This window comes from Garra rufa, chromosome 10 (assembly GCF_049309525.1).
Source record: "Garra rufa chromosome 10, GarRuf1.0, whole genome shotgun sequence".
NCBI lineage: Eukaryota > Metazoa > Chordata > Actinopteri > Cypriniformes > Cyprinidae > Garra > Garra rufa.
The window spans coordinates 16,929,396-16,952,938 of NC_133370.1; the positions used below are offsets into that span (position 1 = coordinate 16,929,396).

Genomic DNA, 23,543 nt, shown 5'->3' on the forward strand with positions numbered 1-23,543 from the left:
GGCATTACTGCAAAACTTGCATATTTTGCTTATTATTGCTGCTTAAAATGATCAATTGTCATGTTTTGGGCTGTACTAATTGGTTGGACCTGAAAAAAAAAAACATCTGAAGTACTATAGACTGCCAAAAGTTATAAATCAAGGAGAAGTGCAAAAAACTGTTTGAAGAACAAAAGGTGTTTGTGGTTGGCCAAAATGAACCATGATTTCCAAAACAAGAATCTTGACAACATTCGTGTTTTTTCTCATCATTTCCGGTCAGGTAGGACAAATATTAGGCTAATATCTTAATTGATACTTCTCATAAGTATCTTTACGAACTATTAACTTTGTCAAAATATCATGCCCTTTCCGGCTTCCTGTCCTTCTCGATGTTTTTTTTTTTTTTAAGCATAATTTTGCAGAACAATCAATGCTGTTGTTTACATCCCAGTTAATATCTCCAGTATGGCCGTGCATCCAGGTAACTGACCAAACCATGATGTAAGTGCAAAGCCTCTATTTTACAAGGTGGCAAATTCAATCGTACAAGTGAATTCTTAGAAATATGTACGAATTGGCCATCAGATAGCGCTGGACATTCAGCCATTCGCAGTAAATTAAATGGCGATTTTTATTTCCTTTGATGTATTCAATAAACAAAACTCAGCCATTAAAAGAGATTCGAGACAACATGAGGTTTTCCATAGTTTTTTATTGACAGTTTGTACAAAAAGAGGTATGATAAATCACATAACCAGCAAAGAATAGGCCACATTTACCATAAAAACAACTAGACTTAAAAAAAAAAAAGACAAAAGAAAACAAAATAGGAAATGAAATGAAACAACAGGTGTGACACACAATTTGTTAGTGTTGGTCATGTTAGACTGCGCTATAAAGACACCACACATGAAAATTGCTGAATATGCCATTAAATGTAAAATGAAGATGAAATGATTAATCTAGACCAATGTGTTCAATATTTCTGTCAGTCGGTTAGGCTCAGTTAATAGAATGTCCAGGTCTGTCCATTCAGTCTAATATTGACACCTGAATATTCCAACATCACTTGAATTTCTTCGTAATGCCATTAAAGTCTCTGCGAGACTGTGAAGTTACAAGTGCATTTGTTGAATGCAAACTTGCATGCATGTTTGCAAGAGATCACTTTCTAACACAAGGGCATTACGACTTTAGATACAACACAACTATTTATGCACTAATTTTACTAATCCATCAACGATAGTCTATTCTAATTACACTGAAACATCACGCCTGTTTTCTAAAAACAAATGCTTTTTGTTCATCAGTTAGAACAATATTTAGCAAATCGCAGACTGAGATCACTTTAGCTGTGACGAGTCCAGCATTAATTGCATAATATCGGATGATGTTGTGTGTATAATGAGTAACGAAATCCAATGTGTGATGATGAGCATTACAGTATTCCAGAGCTTCATTAGCAGCATTACAGATATCAATGACTTGAACTGGACAGAAAAGACATTGAAATGTGTGAAATGAATAATGGATGCTACCAAGAGTTTTTGCTGCTTGGAAAAAAAAGGCTCTTTATTGGGATCTACCAACAACATCAGAGGATTAATATAATTACTTTAAATTATAATTTTAAGCCTGTGTGTTGGTTATGAACTATAACGTCTAAATCGCTAACATGAACGGTTTGAGATCCTTCATATCATGAGGGTGTGAAAGTACAGACAACAGTAATGTAAACAAACAAGCGAGATGAAAACACTTGGAAATTTTTTTGACTCCATTTCAAGCAACGAGTCGAGGGCCAGAATGAGGAGTGATAAACAAAATGATATAAAATGCATAAAAAAGAGAACATTCAACAAAATGAGTTTCACGACATCCCTCTGTGATAAATCTATCAAACAAATGCAGTCATTCAAATAATACTACTGCATAATCAGAGGACTTAAGTTATGAACACTGGATATTTGATATGCATACATACAGTATATACACATACAAGAATATCCTTCACTAAAAGTTTAGTACACTGAACTGTACAATAACTTCCAAAGGGAACTGTTCAGCAAAACACTGTCTTGCTTACATAGTAATACTATGTTTTACAATACAAGATCAAAATTGTTCCAAACTGAAAAACAAAACGAAGTTTTGCGCAAGCCTAGGCAGGCCACAAAGTGCATAAACGGTCAGTCAGAAGCCACTGTTCGAGGAATCCATAGGGTGGGAAACAATTCTGCAGCTTTCCCCACTCGGAAGTGGAAAAATGACTATTGCCTTACGACGAATAATGTCGTCACATCGTGGCATGTTGTTTGTAGGCAACATGCTCAGGGTTAGCATTAGCCACTACCATTTAGCCATCTGTAAATTCATGTCTGGCTCTTGCCGACACTTGGGATTCAAGTAGAGGCTTTGCAGCAGTGAACGGTGGCGATAAACTCAGCTCCATCTCAGTTAAAAAAAGGCCCAGTGACGCAAGCAGGACAACATCTCCCATTTCGAAAAAATACCACCCCAAAGTATATACTATACTGATATTAGGACAACGGTATGATCATCAAAAACACACACACACACACAAAATAAGTATGGTTAAACTTAACATGAACCTAACGAAGAAACACTTCAGTTTGAAGCACATGAGGGGCCACAGACCACGTGACCGTCTATATAACAACAGCAAATGGACATTTGTGTGCGGACAACCATCTGCCAGTTTGGAAAGAGTGGAAGGTGACCTCGAGAGGAGAATGCTTGAATGAACAAATTCTGGAGAAATGTCATCTTTGTCAAATGGCGAAGAAAAACATCCATTACAGTAGTCCTACTGTGCCACATCTTAAAAAAAAAAAAAAAACACATTCTTGTGCTTTCTTTTTTCTTTCCTTCAAAGACCTTCAGTCATTTTCCAATCTTGACAATCTTTCTTTCATTAAAACAATGGCTCAGATAAAATTATTTTTGACATGCTTGTTTAAATTCAGGCTTTTCTTCAAGCATTCTCCTCTTTGATTGTCCTTTTCAAAACGGACTTTCTTAAACCTTTCGAGACAAATGGACAGACAGCTTTAGCATATCTGTTCGCCGTTCGCCTCTCCAGTCTGACAGGCTCGAATCCCCCTTGTTCTCGGAGACTACGGCCCCCTGTTGGGGGTTTGGGTTGACAATGCGTTTCTAGGATTTGTTCTACTTCCTTTGGTCTAAGCCTGGGACAATCTCTCTGGGTCTCCATCTAGCTTTTGCTTTCTCACCTTGTTTGTCTCTCTAGCTCTGTCTTTCTCTCCCCCTCTCTTTCCCGCTCTCTCTCCATCTGTTAACCATTGAGCAGGTAGACCACCAGCTCATAGGTGCACATCATTATAGCAGTGTTAGGGATCTGTCGGACCAGGTGAGTGGTGAGGCCTCGGTATAGCGCTCTGTAACCCTCCTCCCGGACCACCATATTTAGAGTTTGGAAGAACGAACGATACTTGCTGCCCTCCTCACGTAGTCTTGTACGAATAACCTCTGTTATGAGAGAAAGAAAGAAGAAAGAAAGAGAGAAAATTAACAAAGAGCTGACATAGAGTGAAGAGAGAACTTTCCTTCTAAATTATATTAGAAACAAAATTAGTGGAAAATTCAACTAAATAAACATTTATTTTTTAAAAATTGCATACAAATTCCAAACCCGTAAGACCTTTGTTGAGCTTCGGATCATAAATTAAGATATAATTGATGAAATCGAGAGCTTTCTGACCCTGCATAGACAGCAACACATCATGGTGTTTAAAGCCCGGAAAGGTAGTAAGGACATTGATAAAACAGTCTGTGACATTAGAGGTTCAACCCTAATGTTATGAAGCTACGAGAATACTTTTTGTTAGCAAAGAAAACAAAAATAGTGACTTAAGAAATATTATTGCTGCACCAATAGCAGAAATAATAAACCGTAGCAGATCTATACAGGTGGAGCTGGGGAGGTGGAGGATTTCAGAGTAACTCTGAAGCATGTTGCAAAATGCTCTAATGAATGCTAACCAGCCATTTAAATGTAAAGCAGCAGGCTTGTATTCTCGAATTATGGTTAAACTGCTGATGACACATTGACTATTTTAACTATGTCCTTACTACCTTTCTGGGCCTTGAACGTGTCAGTTGCATTGCTGTCTATGGGGGTTAGAAAGCTCTCAGATTTCATCAAAAATATCTTTTTTTTTTTTTCTGAAGCTCAACGAAGTCTTACGGGTTTGGAATGACATGGGAGTGAGTAATTAATGACAGAGTTTTCATTTTTGAGTAAACTAACCCTTTACAACCATGTAGTACAAAATAACCCAATGCCAACTACAAAGTAACAATGAAACAAACATGAACTATTACAAAGAAATAAAAATATAGCACTTACCGTGAGGATAAGCAATTGAAGTGGCACATGTCTTAGATGTGGCAGCAGCCAGCATCATTCCAACAAAGTCTGAAGCATCTTTTACAGATTCATCTTCGTCATCCATGTTAGCGTTGGCCTTGGACTCAATAAGTTTGCGTTTAATGCTTTCATAGATGACAAAGTGGATGACAGTCTCTGATATGCCAGCATAAGATGCAGACATGCCCCTGTAGAATCCCCGTAACCCATCTGACTGATAGACCCGCCGGACACACTCAAATGCACTCATGCGCCGTTCTCCACGGTTCCTGGAGAAAGATAAACATGGTAAACGTCAGAAATCTGCTTTATAATATTCCCTCATTCAATGTCCCCTAAAATACATAACATTTCTGAATGATCATGTGACACTGAACACTGGAGTAATGGCTGCTAAAAATTCAGCTTTGCCATCACAGGAATAAATTACATTTTAAAATACATTCAATTAGAAAAGTCATATTAAAGGGTTCACCCAAAAACGAAAATTAGCCCATGATTTACTCATTCTCAGGGCATCCTAGGTGTTTATGTCTTTCTACTTTCAGACGAATCCATTCGGAGTTACATTAAAAATTATCCTGGCTCTTCTAAGCTTTATATATCAAGGGTTCACACAAAACAAGGGGAATCCTCTTTTAGCTATTATGCCGCCACGCAGTTGGAAGCAGCTTCCAGAAGAGATCAGATGTGCTAATACATTAGCCACATTTAAATGCAGACTCAAAACTCATCTGTTTAGTTGTGCATTTATTGAATGAGCACTGTGCTACGTCCGAACAGATTGCATTATTTTATGTATAATCATTTTTACTGTGTAAATTAATTTTAAATCATTTTAAATGTTCTTAAATTCTGTTTTTATTGTTGTGATTATAATTATTAATTTTTATGATATTATGATTTTAATTCCTCTTATGTACAGCACTTTGAATTACCATTGTGTATGAAATGTGCTATATAAATAAACTTGCCTTGCCTTATAATGACAGCAGGAAGGTGTTTCTGTTCAACAGTCCAAAAGCAGTTCAATAAAGTGCATCCATCCATAATAAAAAGTGCTCCACACGGGGGTGAATAAAGGCCTCCTGTAGCAAATCTATGCATTTATGTAAGAATAATATCCATATTTATAACGTAGTAATCACTTTTCTCAAGCTTGCACCAACTGTCGTACACGGAAGTTCAACTGTTGCATGCATTAGCCAGCTTATGGTTCCTCACTGAAGGTAAGCAGACCTGAGCCTGATCAGTACATAAATGCCCTATGCATACATCTTACGTCATCCACCCGGAACGGCTTAAACGTATGATGGTTAGCACAAGCTAGACAGAAGTGATTATTACTATTTAAATATGGATATTTTTCTTACAAAAACACATCGATTCGCTACAGGAGACCTTTATTCACCCTTTGGAGCTGTTTGGAGCACTTTTTATGATGGATGGATGGACTATATTGGACTTCTTTTGGACTGTTGAACCCACCCACTCCCATTATAAAGCTAGAAAGAGCCAGGATCATTTTTAATGCAACTCCAATTGGATTCGCCTGAAACAAGAAAGTCATATGAACCCCAGGCTACATTGAGGATGAGTAAATCATGGGCTAATTTTCATTTTTGGGTAAACTAACCCTTTAAATTACAATAATATTTCACAATATTTCTATTTGAATGATGTGGACAGCAAATAGTACAACTTACCTGGCATCGAGCTGCAACCGAGTCTTTATAAGCCAGATCGGGTTGGTTGCTGTAATGGCAGTAAACCCTGGGAAAAAGAGGTATTCCAGATCAGGCTTGGAAGTGATATTGTCAGAGTAACTCAGAGCACAGGACATTCAATAGTTCTAATGACTCTAAAACAAACAAACTTTCCCTAAAGAAACTCCACACTTCAGAGAAATGCTGTGGACATCTGTAAAATATGCTTATGGCCTGTTTGTTTCAGTTTAAAATGTGAATCTGAATCTCGTTGACCTCATTTCAGCATATCATACCAGTCTTAAACACCAACAGTGTGTACAGAACTACACGTTCTCTTCAGGAATGCCCAGCATCGTTAACAGCGATTGCTATCTTGTGTCAAGAAAACCATTACAGGTCCACTAGGCACTTATTTAATATTTTCAGGTGAGAACCATAAGCACATCTTACAGTGGCCACAGCAGTAAATAAGGCCTTTTAGCTAAAGCATTAAGCAGCTTTTCATCTATAACAGGACTCTGAAACCAATGTAGCTTTACTTCTGAAATATTTAGCCCTATCTTCACTGAATTAAATGGACTGAGTGAAAACTAAATCATCTTTAGAAAAGAGCCTTAAGTTAAAAAGAACCACTATTCAGTTACATAACTGCAGCTAAATCACAAAAAACTGTTATGTTTATGTTTTATGTTAGGCAAAAGATTGTTTTTCACAGCATGGGCACTAAATTATACCACCGCTGTGATTGTTGAAATCCATGCCATGCTAGTATTATGCTGGCAGGCTGTGTGATGCGACAAAATATTAGTAAATGACATTAGCACAACAATGGCTGAAATTATTTTATGTTTGCTGTTTAGGTATGTGTATGCAAATTAAGGTTATGTGCGTCTTAAAGAGATTTAAAGGAATAGTTCACCCAAAAGTAAACATAATTTTCTCACCCTCAGGCTATACAAGATGCTCTATCGAAACAGATTTGGAGAAATTTTGCATTACATCACTTGCTCACCTCCCCTGCGTCCTCTGAAGTGAATGGGTGCCATCAGAATTAGAGTTCAAACAGCTGATAAAAACATCACAATCCACAAGTAATCCACACAACTCCAGTCCTTCAATTAACGTCTTGTGTAAACAAATATGTCTATGTTCACTTGTTAATAGTACTTGATCTTTCACTAGAGAAAGCAATATCATGGATAGAGGACTGGTTTGAAGTTGCTTCACAAGATGTTAAATCATGGACTGGAGTCTTGTGGTTACTTGCGTATTATTGTGATGTTTTTATCAGCTGTTTGGACACTCATTCTGATGGCACCCATTCACTGCAGGTGATGCAGTGCTAAATGTGACCCTGGACCACAAAAGGGGGTAATTTTTTTATTAAATTAAGATTGATATAATCTGAAATCTGAATAAATAAGCATTGATGTATGGTCTGCTAGAATAGGACAATAATTGGCAAAGATGCAACTATTTGAAAATCTGAAATCTGAGGGTGTAAAAAAAATCAAAATATTGAGAAAATTGCCTTTAAATTTATCCAAATTAAGTTCTTAGCAATGCATATTACTTACATTTACATTACATTTAGACATAGCAGACGCTTTTATCCAAAGCAACTTACAAAAGAGGACATTGGAAGCTATCAAAATCAACAAAAGAGCAATAACAGCACTTTTTTTTGTTATAAAGTGCAATAACAAGTCTCATTTAGCCTAACGCAGTACATGTAGCAAGGTTTTTATTTTTTAATAATTATATAATAAATCAAATTAAAATAGAATAAAAAAGAAAATGCAAGCTAGTGTAAGATGCCTAAAATAGATAGATAGAATATAAAAAGAACAGAGAAGCTATTGTTAGTTTAGTTTTTTAAGAAAACAAGCAGTAAGTAAATCAATAGAGTATAAGTCTCAAAGGGCAAGTTCTTTTAAGAATAGAATTAGAATAGAGGGTGCTAGAGTTATAGGGTCAAATAAAGATGGAAGAAATGTGTTTTTAGCTGATTCTTGAAGATGCGTAAGGACTCAGCTGTTCGGATTGAGTTGGGTAGGTCATTCCACCAGAAGGGTACATTTAATGTAAAAGTGAATTTGTGCCTCTTTGGGATGGCACAATAATGCACCGTTCACTTGCAGAATGCAAGCTTCTAGTGGGCACATAAGTCTGAAGTAATGAATTTAGGTAAAGGGCTGCAGAGCCAGTGGTGGTTTTGAAGGCAAACATTAATGCCTTGAGTTTTATGCGAGCAGCTATTGGTAGCAAGTGCAAATTGATGAAGAGAGGTGTGATGTGTGTTTTTTTCCGCTCATTAAAAATTAATCTTGCAGCCAAATTCTGGATTAATTGTAAAGGTGTGATAGAACTGGCTGGAAGACCTGCCAAAAGAGCATTGAAATAGTCCAGCCTGGACAGATCATTACTAATCAAAAATGAAGTTTTCATATATTTACGGTATGAATTTACTAAATGAATTGTTTGGCTATTGATACACAGTTACCCATGCTACTAGAGACTGGTTTTGTGGTCCTACATCTGGGATGGCCTAGGGGTGAGTACATTTTCAGAAAATTTAAAATTTTGGGTGAACTACTTCTATTAAGTGTGCTTGCATTGTATTAACAGCATTAAACGCAACAGCAAAATATTCTGCATGATGTTGGTGGGAACAATTAGCTTATCTATTCAACTGCAACAAAATGAAGCACAAAGCCTGTGCTCTGTGTTGTGGGTGCACAAAATATCCCAGAACAAAATAAACTAAAGAGAGCAAGACAATGGCAATTGGGGATGAAAATATTTGTGTGCGCTTCTAACAGTACAGTGTAAAACGTCAGTGTTTTCTTAGGCTAAACAAACCAAAAGTCTACTGAGCTAGAGTAGAAGCTCTAGAGAGGGTAAGAGGCCTAAGGCAACTGACTGTTGAAGGGAGGGGAGGGGGGATGACAGATCGGTACAAGAGAGTAAGAGAGAGAGAGTGTGTCTCTGACGAGTACTCACAGGGGAGGGGCAAAGCTCCTCTCCTCACAGCTGCAGGACGAAGCCTGCAGATATGGGGGGCAGAGCAGGCTGGCTCACAGACCCTCACGCAGGGTGAAAGCTACAGTAAAGGCCTAAAATAGACACAGGCTTTTCTGTACCACAGTCACAAGCAGCAGTCCACATGCCCCTCAGAGTCAAGTCAAACCCATGAGGGAGTGGAACACGACAATAAACCCTGCCCACCTCCCATTAAATCCCGCCCACCTCCCCAACCAAACCCCGCCCACCAATTACATCAAACAATGACCATTCCATCCCATTTAAAACATTGAAGAGTGCTTTCATTTTCCTTTCTTTTTTAAAGGATAGAGGGAGAAAGACTGTAAGACAGATAGAGAGAGACAGAGAAAGATAGAGCGAGATGAAAATGAATTTTTGAGTTTTAAAGGACATCATTAGACCAGTGTTTTTCATTTTAAATGTTAAGGTACAGAACAGAGCTGATCTTGCTGTAGTAACACTATTTCTCTTGATCATATCTGAGCTTTAGCAATGCTGGGTCATACAAAATCAGATGATACAAAATCAGATGATACAAAAACAGCTACAAAATCAAACTTTATATCAATAATAACTTTAAGAAGGGTCAGAGGCAGTGCATGTAAGAGTCCAATGCTAACCTTGTCATTCCTGTTGGCAAAATCATTTTTTGAGCACAATTTTGAAGCGTGAGTTTGATAAGATTGTTGAATATGCTGGTGCGAATAGTAGAGAGGGATGTTTTTCTACATAATAAAATACTAATATGTTTAAATAGGGTAGGGTCTAGGGCTGCCCCCAAATAGTCGACTAACTGTTAGGGTAAACCGTTAGGTTAGAGGCTTGGCTAACCAAAATTTTATTAGTCGCAGAGAAAAAAAAAAAAATGAAGTCACTCAGTCCATGACACACAGATCATTAACGGCTGGTCTTTGTGGTAATATAAATGACTTTTTATCTGAAAGATTTATGTACTAGCAACTTTACATGGCCGCTCAATCTAACGATAACCTAGAAAAATGTGCGCTATTCAAGTGTCTGTGCGGAGTGTGGTAGCTGAATAGTACCGTGCTTACTGCATGACAGATGGAGGCATCTGTGTGGTCTTGCTCTTAAAATACAGATTAAAGTAATACATCTTTCAAATCTGTAAAGACTCTACGTTTATTTGTGTGCACTTACAATAACGAAATGTTGCGCTTTTGTAAAATAATGAAAGCAAATTCGCTTTCTGCCGTCTCGGTCTCTGAACTTGAGTGCGTTCAAAACAAAATATTAACTGAAACACTGTATACTTGCCATACAGACATGAAATATATATAGAGATATATAGAGAGAGCAGCAAAATGTCTACTTTCAAATAAACCAATTCAAATGGAATACAAATATTCGGTATTGATGGAATTCATCTCTTAAGATGAAAACAAAGAAAGCACTAGATTGTCAAATTATTAAAACGTTAAGGCTTCCTTGCTGTTTTAAATAATTATATCTGCCAGTGTGCTCTCGCAAGTTTTTTTTACTTGTGCTTGAGCGCTTGTTAAGCTATGTGGGCAATTAAAGGTTCGATATTGGTTTATTAATAAACATGCTACTAATAGTCGACTAATGCTTAAAATGAATGACTACTAGTCGATCAGAAAAATCTTTAGTCGAGGGCAGCCCTAGTAGGGTCAAAATAAATTAACAATTAAATCACACAAATGTTATTATTAGGATGAATTCTCAGCAACCATTACTCAAGTCTTCAGTGTCACATCCTTCAGAAATCATTCTAATATGCTGATTGTGTGCTTAAGAAACATCTCTTATTATTAGAAATGTTGAAAACAGTTAAAATTATTTGTGGAATATATAAAACATTTTTCAGTATTATTTGATTAATAGAAAGTTCAAAAGAACAGCATTTAGTTTAAACAGAAATCTGTGAAAATGTAATTTTAATCAATTTAATACATCCTTGCTGAATAAAAGTATTAATAAATAAATAACAGAACAAAAATAAATTGATTTTCAATGCAGAGTTTGGACTGCTCTGTATGATTGCATCATTTGATTGTTCAGCGGCCTGACGTGGTTAATAGAGGCCTTGCGGTGACTTTATATTATTTCTATGATTCAGTCATAACCTAACCACAATGATGAACAATGTGTGGGCCATACGTGACATGCATCAGGTGGCAGGAACTGAGCTAGCGCAACTGTAAACTGATGCTGGTACAAAGAGCCATTAAGAAAGGGAAGAAAAAAAAAATCACCTGTGCTTTTGAGAGGAGAGAGCGACTCGTGTAATGAATATTTCATAAGCCTGTCCCTTATCGTATGCCAATTTTCCATTGCAGGCCTTCAGGGACCTATATTTAACCACTTTTGTAATGTAAGGGCTATGTGTGTTGTAAGATGTAGTTTGTCAGGCCATGTGGCCCCTCTTTCTCTTATCTTCAACACACAGACACAACATGCTAGGAATGTTTACTTTGCGACGAATATGTTTTTAATATGACGAATATCTTGCAAAATAACATACTGCAATCAAATGACAAGGTTAGCATTCAGGACTGAAATTAAATAACAAAAAAGAAGTAGTTTTTCACTGAATTTACCTTTACAGGGGGTTACAGGCTGGCAAGGGGGCCATGTGTCAAAACTGCGTAATCACAAGGAGGTTAAAAAAAAAAAAAAAGAACTGCAAGCCAGCTACAGTGGCCACATGAATTTAAATAACCATAATTATCATTATTAATAATCATCATTAGGAGAATCATGATCATACCGGTGAGTAGAGACGTGACTACCTGAGGCGTCCCGATCCCGCCCGTGTCAGTCGCGAGGACCGCTGCCCACCGCGCATGGCACTCTACATGTTAGCGTAGCGCCCTGCTAACGGCCGCTACTACACACAGCACAGACAGCGTGTGAAGCCAGACTGTTTAGTAGCACACTGGCATGTAATGACTTATGTCCTCCAGCCCTCAAAAGGTAGAAGAAAACAAAAAAGGAAAAAAGAAACTGGGAAAGGAAAGCACAACCCAAACTTTAAGGACCTGTTGTTGCAATACTGCTATTAAGCTTTCAAGCTGAAATAACATGCTTGAAAGTTGGCCTATTTATTTTAGAATTCAATTTTAATTACATTTTAAATGTATGTATTTAACATTGTCTTTCTGTGGAGACTACTTTCTATAAATGAATCATTTATTCATTCAAACTGTCTTGACAGACTAAAAGAGAACACGAACATTTGCTGTTAGTATGATTAGCTTTAAATATGTCTGCTTCAAAGAGATAACTGTGATCCTGAAAGTCTTCAATTGTGCTTTCGGTCTAAATGCTGTCATACCTTGAAAAAGGTAACCCAAAATACCATGGCTAAACTCTCCCACTTGTACTAGATGGTCACTAGGATAAAGCATTTTAATCGTAACAAGACTGTCATTGCTAAACAAAAGCGACTGACAAACATTGGTTATAAACACCCCAATGATGCAATCTCTGGTTTGTGCACACTAAGAGATGAGTATCATTTTAGTTCAGTGTGTGAAATACAACAAAAAAGAGCCAATGCAAACTTAAGTCAAAAATGCATTTACATGAAAGATGTAGCTGGGACTCTTACCTGCTAAACCAGCGGACAGCATGTGCACCTGTGTGGAGTCAGGGTCAAAAACATTGTTCAGCTTCTCTTTGGCTGTGGAGTAGGCAGCAAAATAAATTGCTCTGTGGACAAAACAGGAATTGACAACATTAATTGGTTGTGATGTACAGTTTTGCTTTTTATTTGCAGCAAGAACAAATATTTTTAGTTATGTTTTTCACATTAAAATCTTTGGGTAGAGTTACGGCTGAATAATCAAGGTATCTTCCGATTATTTGTTGTTGTTTTTTTGTTGAAAAAAAAAAAACAAGAATCATGCTTGATTTTCCAATTTTACGTTCAGGACTAGAAAATAAATAAATGACTTGAAATTCCACTAATTGGTCAACCAAACATTAAACCGTGCCGTCATCTGTTCTTCTGCAGTTCCGCGTAGCAGAAAACAGTCCTCCTATTAACATCTGCACCCACAGTCTACATTTTTGGCACATCGTCTGTTTTATTGAGCTGAGTTTTGGACAAGAGATGAAGTTGAAACGATATAGATATGTAAAGATATGACATTATTTCATATCAATGTAGTATATGGTCTATTATTCCATTTTTATTTTTTTCATTGTTAAATTTTAGGGGTTATGTTAAATAGCCACTACAAAATAGCACATCTCGAACCCCTGAAATAACACTTTGAACAAAAAGCCAGGGTGTTTATTTATTTTGCAATAAAATGTTTAGTTTTATTAGTAATTACGAGCCAATTATTATTAGTAGTAGTATTGCTATAAGAGGCAGTTGATTTTTTACATTTTAGAGTTTTTTTTTCTAATCTTATTAAATATGTATGTCATCTTTAATGTTACATTTTTGAATTAAATTATTTTAGATAAATGTCACGATTCTGCTACGTGGAACTACGGAAGAACTAATGATGGCACGGTTTAATGTTTAGTTGACCAATCAGCAGAAAGCACATGCAGAGATAAAAAATCCAAGTCGTTTATTTATTTTCTAGCCCTAAATGTAAAAACGGAAAATCAAGCATGATTCTCGTTTTTTTTTTTTTTTTTTTTCGTTTTTTTCTTACAATTTTTTTACAATTTTCTTATTTTTCGGTTTTTAATATTAAATTTTAAAAAATTAATGATCGGAAGATACCCTGATTCTGAATGTACATTATCTCTCACTACAGTTTCTAACAAAACTAAACAAAAAACAAACATTACGGCCTTGTCTACACACCAATACGTTTATGTTGGAAAACGCATTGTATTCTCTTGTTTTTTTTGCTTTTTGAAAACGTGTACATGACTACCCTACATTAGTTCCATTAAATAAATAAAAAAAACATTATTTCTACGGTTATGTTATTACATAAATATTTTTATGGATGGGTTAGGGCTAAATGTACAGTGGTGGCCAAAATTATTAGAACAGTAGTATTTTCACCAGCTAAAAAATGGTTTCTAGAAATGGTCAGGTCTGATCCCATCATCATCCAGTTTGCCTGGAATGACCTGAAGAAACAGAACAAACATCCAAGATGCTTCAAGAAACCTACCTGAAAAGCTGAAAAAAAGTACTGTTAAAGGTTTTAGGCACTTGTTAAATGTGTAAAAAATGCTGTAAAATGAGGATGCTGTCAAAAATTAGGTCATAAATGGATTTATTAATTAACTTCTATTAACTAAATTAAATCAACATTTGGTGTTACTATCCTTTGCGTTTAAAGCAGCTTTTGCCCTAGGTTCACTTGGGCACAGTTTTTCAGGTAGCTTTGTAGGTAAGTCTCTTGAAACATTTTGGAGACGTTGCCAAAGTTCTTCTGAATTTATTCTGTCTCAGTTTGTTCTGTTTCTTCATGTCATTCCAGACAGACTGGATGATGATGAGATCAGATCACTGTGTGGAGCACTGGCTGTTGTCAGACTCCTTGTGCAAACAAAAATCTGACTGGATTATTACACACTACAGCAAAAGATTGAAATAACTGACTAAAAACCATTTTTAGCTGGTGAAAATACTAGTGTTTTAATAATTTTGGCCAGCACTGTACATTATCTCACGTATTACAGTTTCTAACAATACAAAACAAACAATCAAACAAACATGACATAAAGCTAACTGGGGTAATGCAGCAAAATGCTCATATCATCATATCACATGTTCTGTATTAGCTACCAGATTTCTTTTCTTAGACAGGGCAAATGCTAAAACACACTCGAGAAAAAAAAAAAATCAAAAGGATTATTCAAATGAAAATTTCCGATGTAGGATTTAAGCCTTCCTCACTGGGAGTTTTTTTTTCCCCTTTTTTTCCTTTAATCTAGGTTACATAATTCTCGCACGCACACCACAAGGGTAAATTTTAAGGTCTAACAGAGCAACCTGCCAACAAGCTAAGCAGCCATTTGTTTCCTGATGAGATGCTTATAAACACATGCTTCCTCCTGCCTCTTCAAAACAACAACCGATCAGCATCCTTCCACATCTGACCAACAGCCAATCAGATCCCGGCTTAAATATCTGCCAATCCTGTGTGAATATAATGCGGTATTTTGGTGCACGGCTTAATTTGGCCATCTGAATGAAATAACGTGACCTTCACGGGAGGATGTTACATAAATAATCTCAAACCGGATTAAACTAAAAACTGGAATTAATTATGGCTTACAATCTAAAGTCTATAGTTAACGTCAGTATGTGTGCGTAAGCACATACCTAGCCTTATTTATTTATTTTCACATACGTGTGCATTTATTCTTTACGTAACGCAAACAGTCACGAGGCAGCCATTCCAGCTGTGATGGCAGAGGACAAACAGGACGGGAGCGCTAATACATGCACAGATGGAGGCACACACACCTCCTGCAGCATGAAAAGGGTGCAAACACTGAAATACAGACATTTTAAGTGGCTTAGTTGCAACACCATCTCCCACATACCAATTTGAATGCGATTAAACTGTGCAGAGATGCACGTAAAGCTCAAGTGAATGAGCGCATGAGAGCAGCTAGTCTGTAGTATAATGATGACACACTGCAGTCAATGAAAAAAAGCACGAGTGATTCATAAAGGAGAGAGGAAATATTCACCAGCGTGAATACAGAGCAGAGAATGCGATCACAGTCTCACACGTTAAAACACTACTAACGCAGTAGACCTAGAGTTTTACTAATGTAAAAAGCTGCATCCATAGCTTACTAGGTTTTGGAACTGATTAAGTGAGCACTATAGATTTAAGTATCCACTCTAGTTGAATTACAAGCTCTTCTGTCAAGAGTTAACCAAGAGAACAGAGGGCTCATAGCTAGTTTAGTCTGTAATAAGACTGTGACATGATTCCCTGGTGATGATATGCTGAGATTAGAGCAATGAGACATGACCAACGGGCCCTTATGTAACAGTTTGAGGGGGGGGGGAAAAAACTATATTTTTTCCTTTTCCATATCAACTGCAGTGAGGAAATACAGCAAATCCCAAAAGAAAATAGTGAGGAGCACAAATCCAAAAACAACCATTTATTATTCCACGGCGAAGTGAAAACATCTCATGAGTCAAGCGCATATGTAGGTAATGGTGCGCTACAGTCAGGTTCTATAAGTAAAAATTCTATTTATTTTCCTCACAGGGAAACAGATTTTGAAGGATAACTTAAACCTTTTAAGGGATAGTTCACAGAAAGATGAAAATTGTGTTATTAATTCCTTACCCTCCTGTTGTTTCAAACCTGCACAACCTTTGTTCATCTTCAGAACACAAATTACGATTTTTGATTAAATATAGAGCTTTCTGACCCTCAAAAGACAGCAAGGGAACTACAACGGTCAAGGCACAGAAACGTAGTAAGAACATTGTTAAAATAGTCCATTTGACATCAGTGGTTCAACTGTAATGTTATGAAGCTACAAGAATACTTTTTGTAAGAAAAGAAAACAAAAATAACTTTATTTAATCATTTTTCTCTTTCACGTTATACACTTTTAGACCATGGTAGTTGTATTGCTGTCTATGCAGGGTCAGAAAGATCTCAGATTTCATTATGAACATTTATAATAATAATATAATAATTTGTGTTCCGAAGATAAACGGGTTTAGAACAACATAAGGGTGAGTAATTAATGGCAGAATTTTCATTTTTGGGTGCACAATCTCTTTAAACTAAAGACAGACCTACTCTACTGTGAGATATGAGGTTGTTAACTGATGGCATTTGCTTTTGTTGTCGTCTATTTGCATTATTTCAACAGTTTTTAATTAATCATATTTAACAATGGAAGACCATTGTTGAATAAGAAGTCTCCACAAATGAGAGAATCTAAACCAGAAAAAAGTCTAAAAAGAAAATCTCCCTACGCCCTCAAACTACTTAGCAAATTTGGCTGAAAATGTAACATTTATTTATATTTCAATTGTCATTTGTGACCCTGGTCTTAAGTAGCACAGGTATATTTGTAGCAATACCCAAAAATACACTGTATGGGTCAAAATTATAGATTTTTTTCTTTATACGAAAAATCATTAGGATATTAAGTAAAGATCATGTTTCATTAAGATATTTTGTAAATTTCCTACTGTAAATATATCAAAACTTCATTTTTGACAACTTTAAAAGTGATTTTTAAAATTTTTTTTTTTTGCAAATACTTGTATCTCGGCCAAATATTGTCCAATCCTAACAAACCATACATCAATGGAAAGTGTATTTATTCAAAAAATGTACTATTATGACTGGTTTTATGGTGCAGGTACACATTTGTGATGTTTCATGGGATTGTAGCTCGTCCCTTCATTAATTCCGTTAAGTACACAATCTTACACCAGTTTGTAATGTTATAATTAGCACTTGTGTTTTTGCATACAGGTCTTACCTGGATGGAGCCACTCCCACCAAGTTGGGCCCAAGCCCCCTAAAGAGTGAGCGAGGACCTTCTTTCTCTAGTATTAACCTGAGATAGAAAGGGAAAGTTAAAACAGAATATGTAAATGTCTATGTGAAAGCTTAGTGGACACTAGCACCCCTGTCATTATAATATGATAGCTGCAAAATTTACCCGAATGAATGTTGTTGCCATGACATTCAACATTTGCTTCACTATCTTCCAATAAGTTATTCAGACCAACCGAGGGGTTTGAGACAAAGCAGGTAATTTGAAGAACCAATGCCTAAGCTGTACCTTAATCAAAGCTATCTGCTGTTCATAGCAGCAGTCGTTCTTAAAAATTGACCTATGAAAATGTAATTTAGTCCAACCTACAAAGGTTATACACATTCAGCAAATTTGTCAGAGGAACTTGCGCTGACTATCTTCATACAAACTAGGTGCAAGTTAATGTTTTGCATATTTTTCCTATAGAAATAGACATGTTCAGACTATTCTAGAATTCCTCTTTCAGAAGTTTGTTAAAAAACTGCATCTGTAACTCATTTGCTCCTGACCTACTTTTCATTTTTTTCCCCCTCTGATTCTGGAGAAATACAATAGGCATGAATAACACTGCTCGCCGGAGGCCAAAAAAGAAAAGTGATTCCAATCCTGGAGAAGACAGCAAGGCTACACCCAGAAACCATAGCATTGCAACAATTTGCCAGACTAGCAAAATACTGCCAAATCTGGCTTGCAGAGAACTATACTCTCTCTGCAAGACTACTTACAAAGGGCCAGAAAATAGAAGCAGACCTGACTGGGCCCAGAAAATGCATTCATTTATTATTATCTTTATTCACGGTCAATGGCCTAGTTATAACTTGGCATGCAAAAGTATCGTCAATTGGCTCAAAACATTGTTATTGTTGACCTAATAGCCAAAACAGCTATAAAAGCATTTTGACTGCCCTTCTGCCCTTCATGGTTGGCCAGCAACCATGTTAGTAGAACATGGGCAGATGCAGGTATGCTGCTGACATTCAGAACATTACTGATCTTTCTCTCAATTTTCTGACACTCTTGCCTCTATGGTCAACTACAGCTGGTTGTAATATACAGTCAGCAAGAGAGACCCACGGAGAGACTAAACAGAGAACAGCTTTGATTGCATACTCAAAGTCTACAATACTGTTGATTGTAAAGATTCTTTAAAGATTCTTGTTTTTATGGTACCAACAAAGATTATGTCCTATAGAAATATGCTGCAATGTTTTGGCCAGTTTTCACTTGTTGTTTTTGAAACATGAAAACACTGGTTTAAATGCTCTGGAGCATGATGAACCATGTTTTGCGAGGTTGGGTTTTGAAGTGCTCACTTGAGACAGTGCAGAGGCCCCGGCGGGGACATGCGGGCCACACTGGTTCCATTCACAGTGCTGAGCTGAACCTCAGAGATGTAGAGAGTCACCGAAGATGACTGCAGCCTCGTCTTCACCACCTCCAACGGACATGTCAGAATCGCACCCACAGTGCCACCACAGCTAAAGACAGAGAGGAAATATTATTATACACTTCTATTTAAACAACATAAATTGTAATAAAAAAAACTAGTTCATTTAAAATCAATTTGAAAAAAATATCTGCTTTTTAAACAATTTCAAAATGATTCATGCAAAAAAAGTTAAAAACACGCAGCTTTTTCTATACCGATACACAGCAATACAACAGTAATATAAATATACACACACTCACTCTACTGTTGGAGTCTTTTAATGTTTTTAACGTTTAGAGAAATAAGTCTATTGTGCTCACCAATGCTGCATTTATTTGATAAACTATACAGTAAAAACCGGTAATTTGTTGATATATTAATACAATTTAGACCGCTTAACTAACAGTCAAAGTTTTTGAACAGCAAAATTTGTAATATTTAAAAAAAAGTCTCTTCTGCTCACCAAGTCTGCAATAATTTAATCTAAAGTACAGCAAAAGCAGTAAAATTTGAACTATTTTTACTATGTAAAATAACTTTTCTATTTGAAGACATTTTAAAAATAACTTACTCCTGTAATTTCAAAGCTGAATTTTTTGAATCATTATTCCAGTCACATGATCCTTCAGAAATTATTCTAATATTCTGATTTTCTGCTCAAGAAACATTTTATTATCATTACTTTTTATTATTATTATTATTATTATTATTATTATATTGAAAACAGCTGAGTAAAATTTTTCAGGTTTACTGCTTTTGCTGTAGTTTGGATCAAATAAATGCAGGTTTGGTGAGCAGAAGATACTTCTTACTGTTCAAAAACTTTTGACTGGTAGTGCATTTTAACATTTTATTTCTGTGATTGCAAAACTAACATTTTTAGCAGCCATTACTGCAGTCTAAAGTGTCAGAAATAATTTTAGTATATTAATGTTGAAAGCAGTTGTGCTGCTTAATGTTTTTGCAGAAACCGCAATACATTTTTAATACGGATACGCAATACGGATTCATTTAATACGCAATACGGATTCATCATTAAATATCATAATGTACGGAGCATTTTACACAACTACTTTTACATACCACTATTTTCTGACATTTAATGCATGTTGCTTTTGTCAATGATCAATTTATTTTGGCATTAATAAAAAAATAAGCTGCTGACATAAATTGTATTGAATTTAGGTGTCAAAGCATTTTTCTTTCTGCTGACATCCACAGTGCTTAGACTTGTGAAAGCAGCAATGACTAACATCTGTATGTGGGTCAAGTTTAACATGTATTTGCTTGTGTTCATGTACACAGCAGGGAGAGAGGGGGCAGAAAAAGTGGGCCCAGCATGCAACAGGTCAACGGTTAGACCTAAAAAGACCTAAAACAACTTCCCTGAAATAGTGTATAAACCAGATACTTCTTATCTTGATAGGTTTTCACCAAGCATCAAAATGGACTACAATCAAGATACAACTATGTCACTAAATGTCAAAGGTCTGACAACACACCTCTTAATCAAACTAATAGAAAGCTGCATAAACAGATTCCCTGCTTTTATTATGTGAGTGTGTAAAGTTAACAAAAGCAGAACTTAATGTTGACAACATTAAACCTGCTGACCTCAGAATTGAATTTCTGTGTTTTAAACCCTGCATCTCTAAAGGTCTATTTATTGTGCCGCCTTTCGAAAGACCGACCCACATGCAGGGAGCAGCTGTGAACTTTGTCCCAGATATGGAGCCCTCTAGTTTGTTGCTGCTAAGGTTTACACACTGACTCTCTCACTCATTCTCTCTCTCTGTGGTTGGCCAATGAACAGTATGATCATGCAGACTTCACGAGCAAAACCCATTTGCCTCTCCTATTAAATTGCTCTGCAGAGGACTTTTAAAGAAATTCCACTTGTTTTTTTATTATTCACAGGTACTTACAGAATTCTACTCTTTTAGAAAAAAATATATAAGGAGTTTTGTTTGTGAATAAAAAGGGGAAGTAGTGCAGGAAAAGAGGAAAGGGACTGCATTATATTTCTTCAGAAATGCAAGACCAAACAGGCAAATGTTTCACCAAAGTGAAGTCCCCTGGTCAATGATTAGTAGTTTTGAAGCACCAAAAAAAAAAAGTTTGCATTTGAAGTTTACACAGCAGTGTTCAAAGTGTTGTAATTCTCAGGAGTAAAGTAACAAAAGTGTTGGATAATGTAACCTGTCCCTTTTGAACAGGACATGAACCAAATTGAAACTCAAGTCCAGTCAAAAGTCATCTGACTAAACTGGCTTAGTGGTTCCCATACAAGAATCTCTTGTGGTGCTGTTCATAAACACAATGTTTGTATTGTACACATATGTTTTTAGTATTTTTGTGTGCAATATTTGTTATCTAACTACTTACAATGCATTTGTGTACATTTAAAGTCAGCATGAAAAAGGCTCTGATCATCTTTGATCAGTTAAAAAACATGATTTGTCATGTTGACTTTAGGAATGCATTGACTTTCCAATTCTTACAGCCCCATAACTCTTTAAACATGACGGCCAAGAGGCGATACTAGTATGAGAAATACTACTATGAACCTAAACTACTTTGTCCAAAACTAAAATAACTGTTTGTATGCGACAAGTAAATTAAAATTAGGCTGAAATCTAATATGAAAATTTTTAAATCGGTGTTTGAAATAGAAATAGTGCTACATTTGTCATATTCTTTCACTATTTATCATCCAATATTGGATAATAAGCAGCCAAAATCGACTTATAACAAAAAAAACAGGGTGTCCAATTACAGGATTATTTCTATGAACTGACAAGGGAATCTCATTTCCACTGCTGAGTGATTTTCTCTATCACAGAACAATCGATTTGTTTATCACAGTTCTTTCCAGTGGCAGATCATCTGTTCACTCCTCACAGTTAGCCTTGAATCTGTAACTCATCACCAGTTATTCTGACATGTGATATGTATGAATGAACTAATCTTAAAATACACCAACCAACCAACAACTATATGCACCCAAACCTTTTAAAACACATTGTCAGGATATAGATGACCCATTAGGGCATTTACCCACATATTTAGCAGTTATTATAAGCTTCTATTTAGACCTTATATCACCCTCCAGGGTCAGACTCATCAAATGACCTTCAGAGATATAAGCTTGTTACAGGGCGATACTCTTCTCATATCTGTTGCATTCCTGATTGTGAAAATTACTAAGGAAGTAACCTTTGATTCGAAGATTGAACAGAAAACGATGTTTGTATGCGAGTGCAAAAGAGCAGCCAGGGACATGCAGGAATGAGAATGGAGTCAAAAATAGCTGTACTATACTAGAGATTGCTGTCAAACATCCAGTTTAAAGCTGACAGTTGAAACTAGGGCCTACAACAAAGCTACAGGAAATGGTATTGCTTCAGGTTTACATTCAGCTTGAAGCCTAGAGTTTTTCCTGTGTCTTATCTGAAATCTGCATGGCAAACAGTCTGAGTAAGAAAAGCATCAAAGCAACAAGACTTCCTGAAAGCAGCAACGTCTAGAGACTTCTAACAGAGGAGATTATGAATCTGTTGCATGACCTTGCATTCACAAATACAGCATCGATCATTTGTAGCATGAAAACATGCTGACAGAAGCTAGTTGATGTAACGTAAGATTATTTACAACAACGTTGAATGAGCATCTACCTGACCTTCTATAACGGTCAACCTGTTTTCTGCAATGAATGTCTTATATTACATTTTAAAAGCAAGCAAGTCCAAATGTAACGAATATATATTAAAAAACAGAGGCGTCAGGTTGACAGCACTGATAGATCAGTCTCATCTCAGGCTCGCTACTCACCCTCCAGCAAACAGATGAACCAGGGTGTCCCTCTGACTCATCCTTTAGCATTCTCCGCACCCACACCCAGGCCTGCAGTGCAAGCAAGAGCCGGACAGCTCCGCCGAACCCGCTGCGATTCTGCTGTACCGTTCAGTTTAATTGATGTGGATGAGGATTATGAAGCACGCAATTATTTAGCCCGACGTCTAGCGGGCGAGATGCGTCGCGCGATGCTGCTAGCTCAGCGCGCTAACGGCTGCAGATGTGCGCAGACGGCTTTTTTGGAATCTAACCCGTCCGTTTTTAATTTATCACGACCTTTTCTTTTAAATAACACAGACGGCTATCGGATGTCTAGGTTGTGGATGTAGGGGGCGCGTTTTTGTGCAGCTAAATCCGCGTAGAGTCGGTGGTGTCTGTGATTCAGAGGCTGAAGAGCTGACTGAGATGGACAGCAGACTCGCTATTTACGAGCCAATCAGCAACCGCAAAACAGAGGCCGCGATTGGTCCGTTCTCTACGTGACGTATATTTGCCCCGCCCCATCATGCTCCTTTCACATGATCGCGCAATTGATAAATCGTAAATATTGATTGTCCCGTTTTTCAGAGGTTAAGACAGATATTTACAGTTTTATTTATAGGGCGAATTT

At 36.6% G+C, this 23,543-nt stretch overlaps 1 protein-coding gene across 1 annotated transcript; it reads right to left on the reverse strand.

Annotated features, from left to right (window-relative positions):
- Nucleotides 1-674: 674 nt before the first annotated feature.
- Nucleotides 675-23,328, reverse strand: slc25a36a (solute carrier family 25 member 36a). Its single transcript, XM_073848220.1, has 7 exons — nt 22,910-23,328; nt 18,963-19,127; nt 17,590-17,667; nt 12,743-12,843; nt 6,100-6,166; nt 4,373-4,662; nt 675-3,492 (listed from the first exon to the last, which is right to left on the reverse strand). Exons 1-7 carry the CDS (start codon nt 22,948-22,950, stop codon nt 3,299-3,301), a joined length of 936 nt encoding a protein of 311 aa, XP_073704321.1. The 5' UTR covers nt 22,951-23,328; the 3' UTR covers nt 675-3,298.
- Between the last annotated feature and the right edge of the window lie 215 nt (nt 23,329-23,543).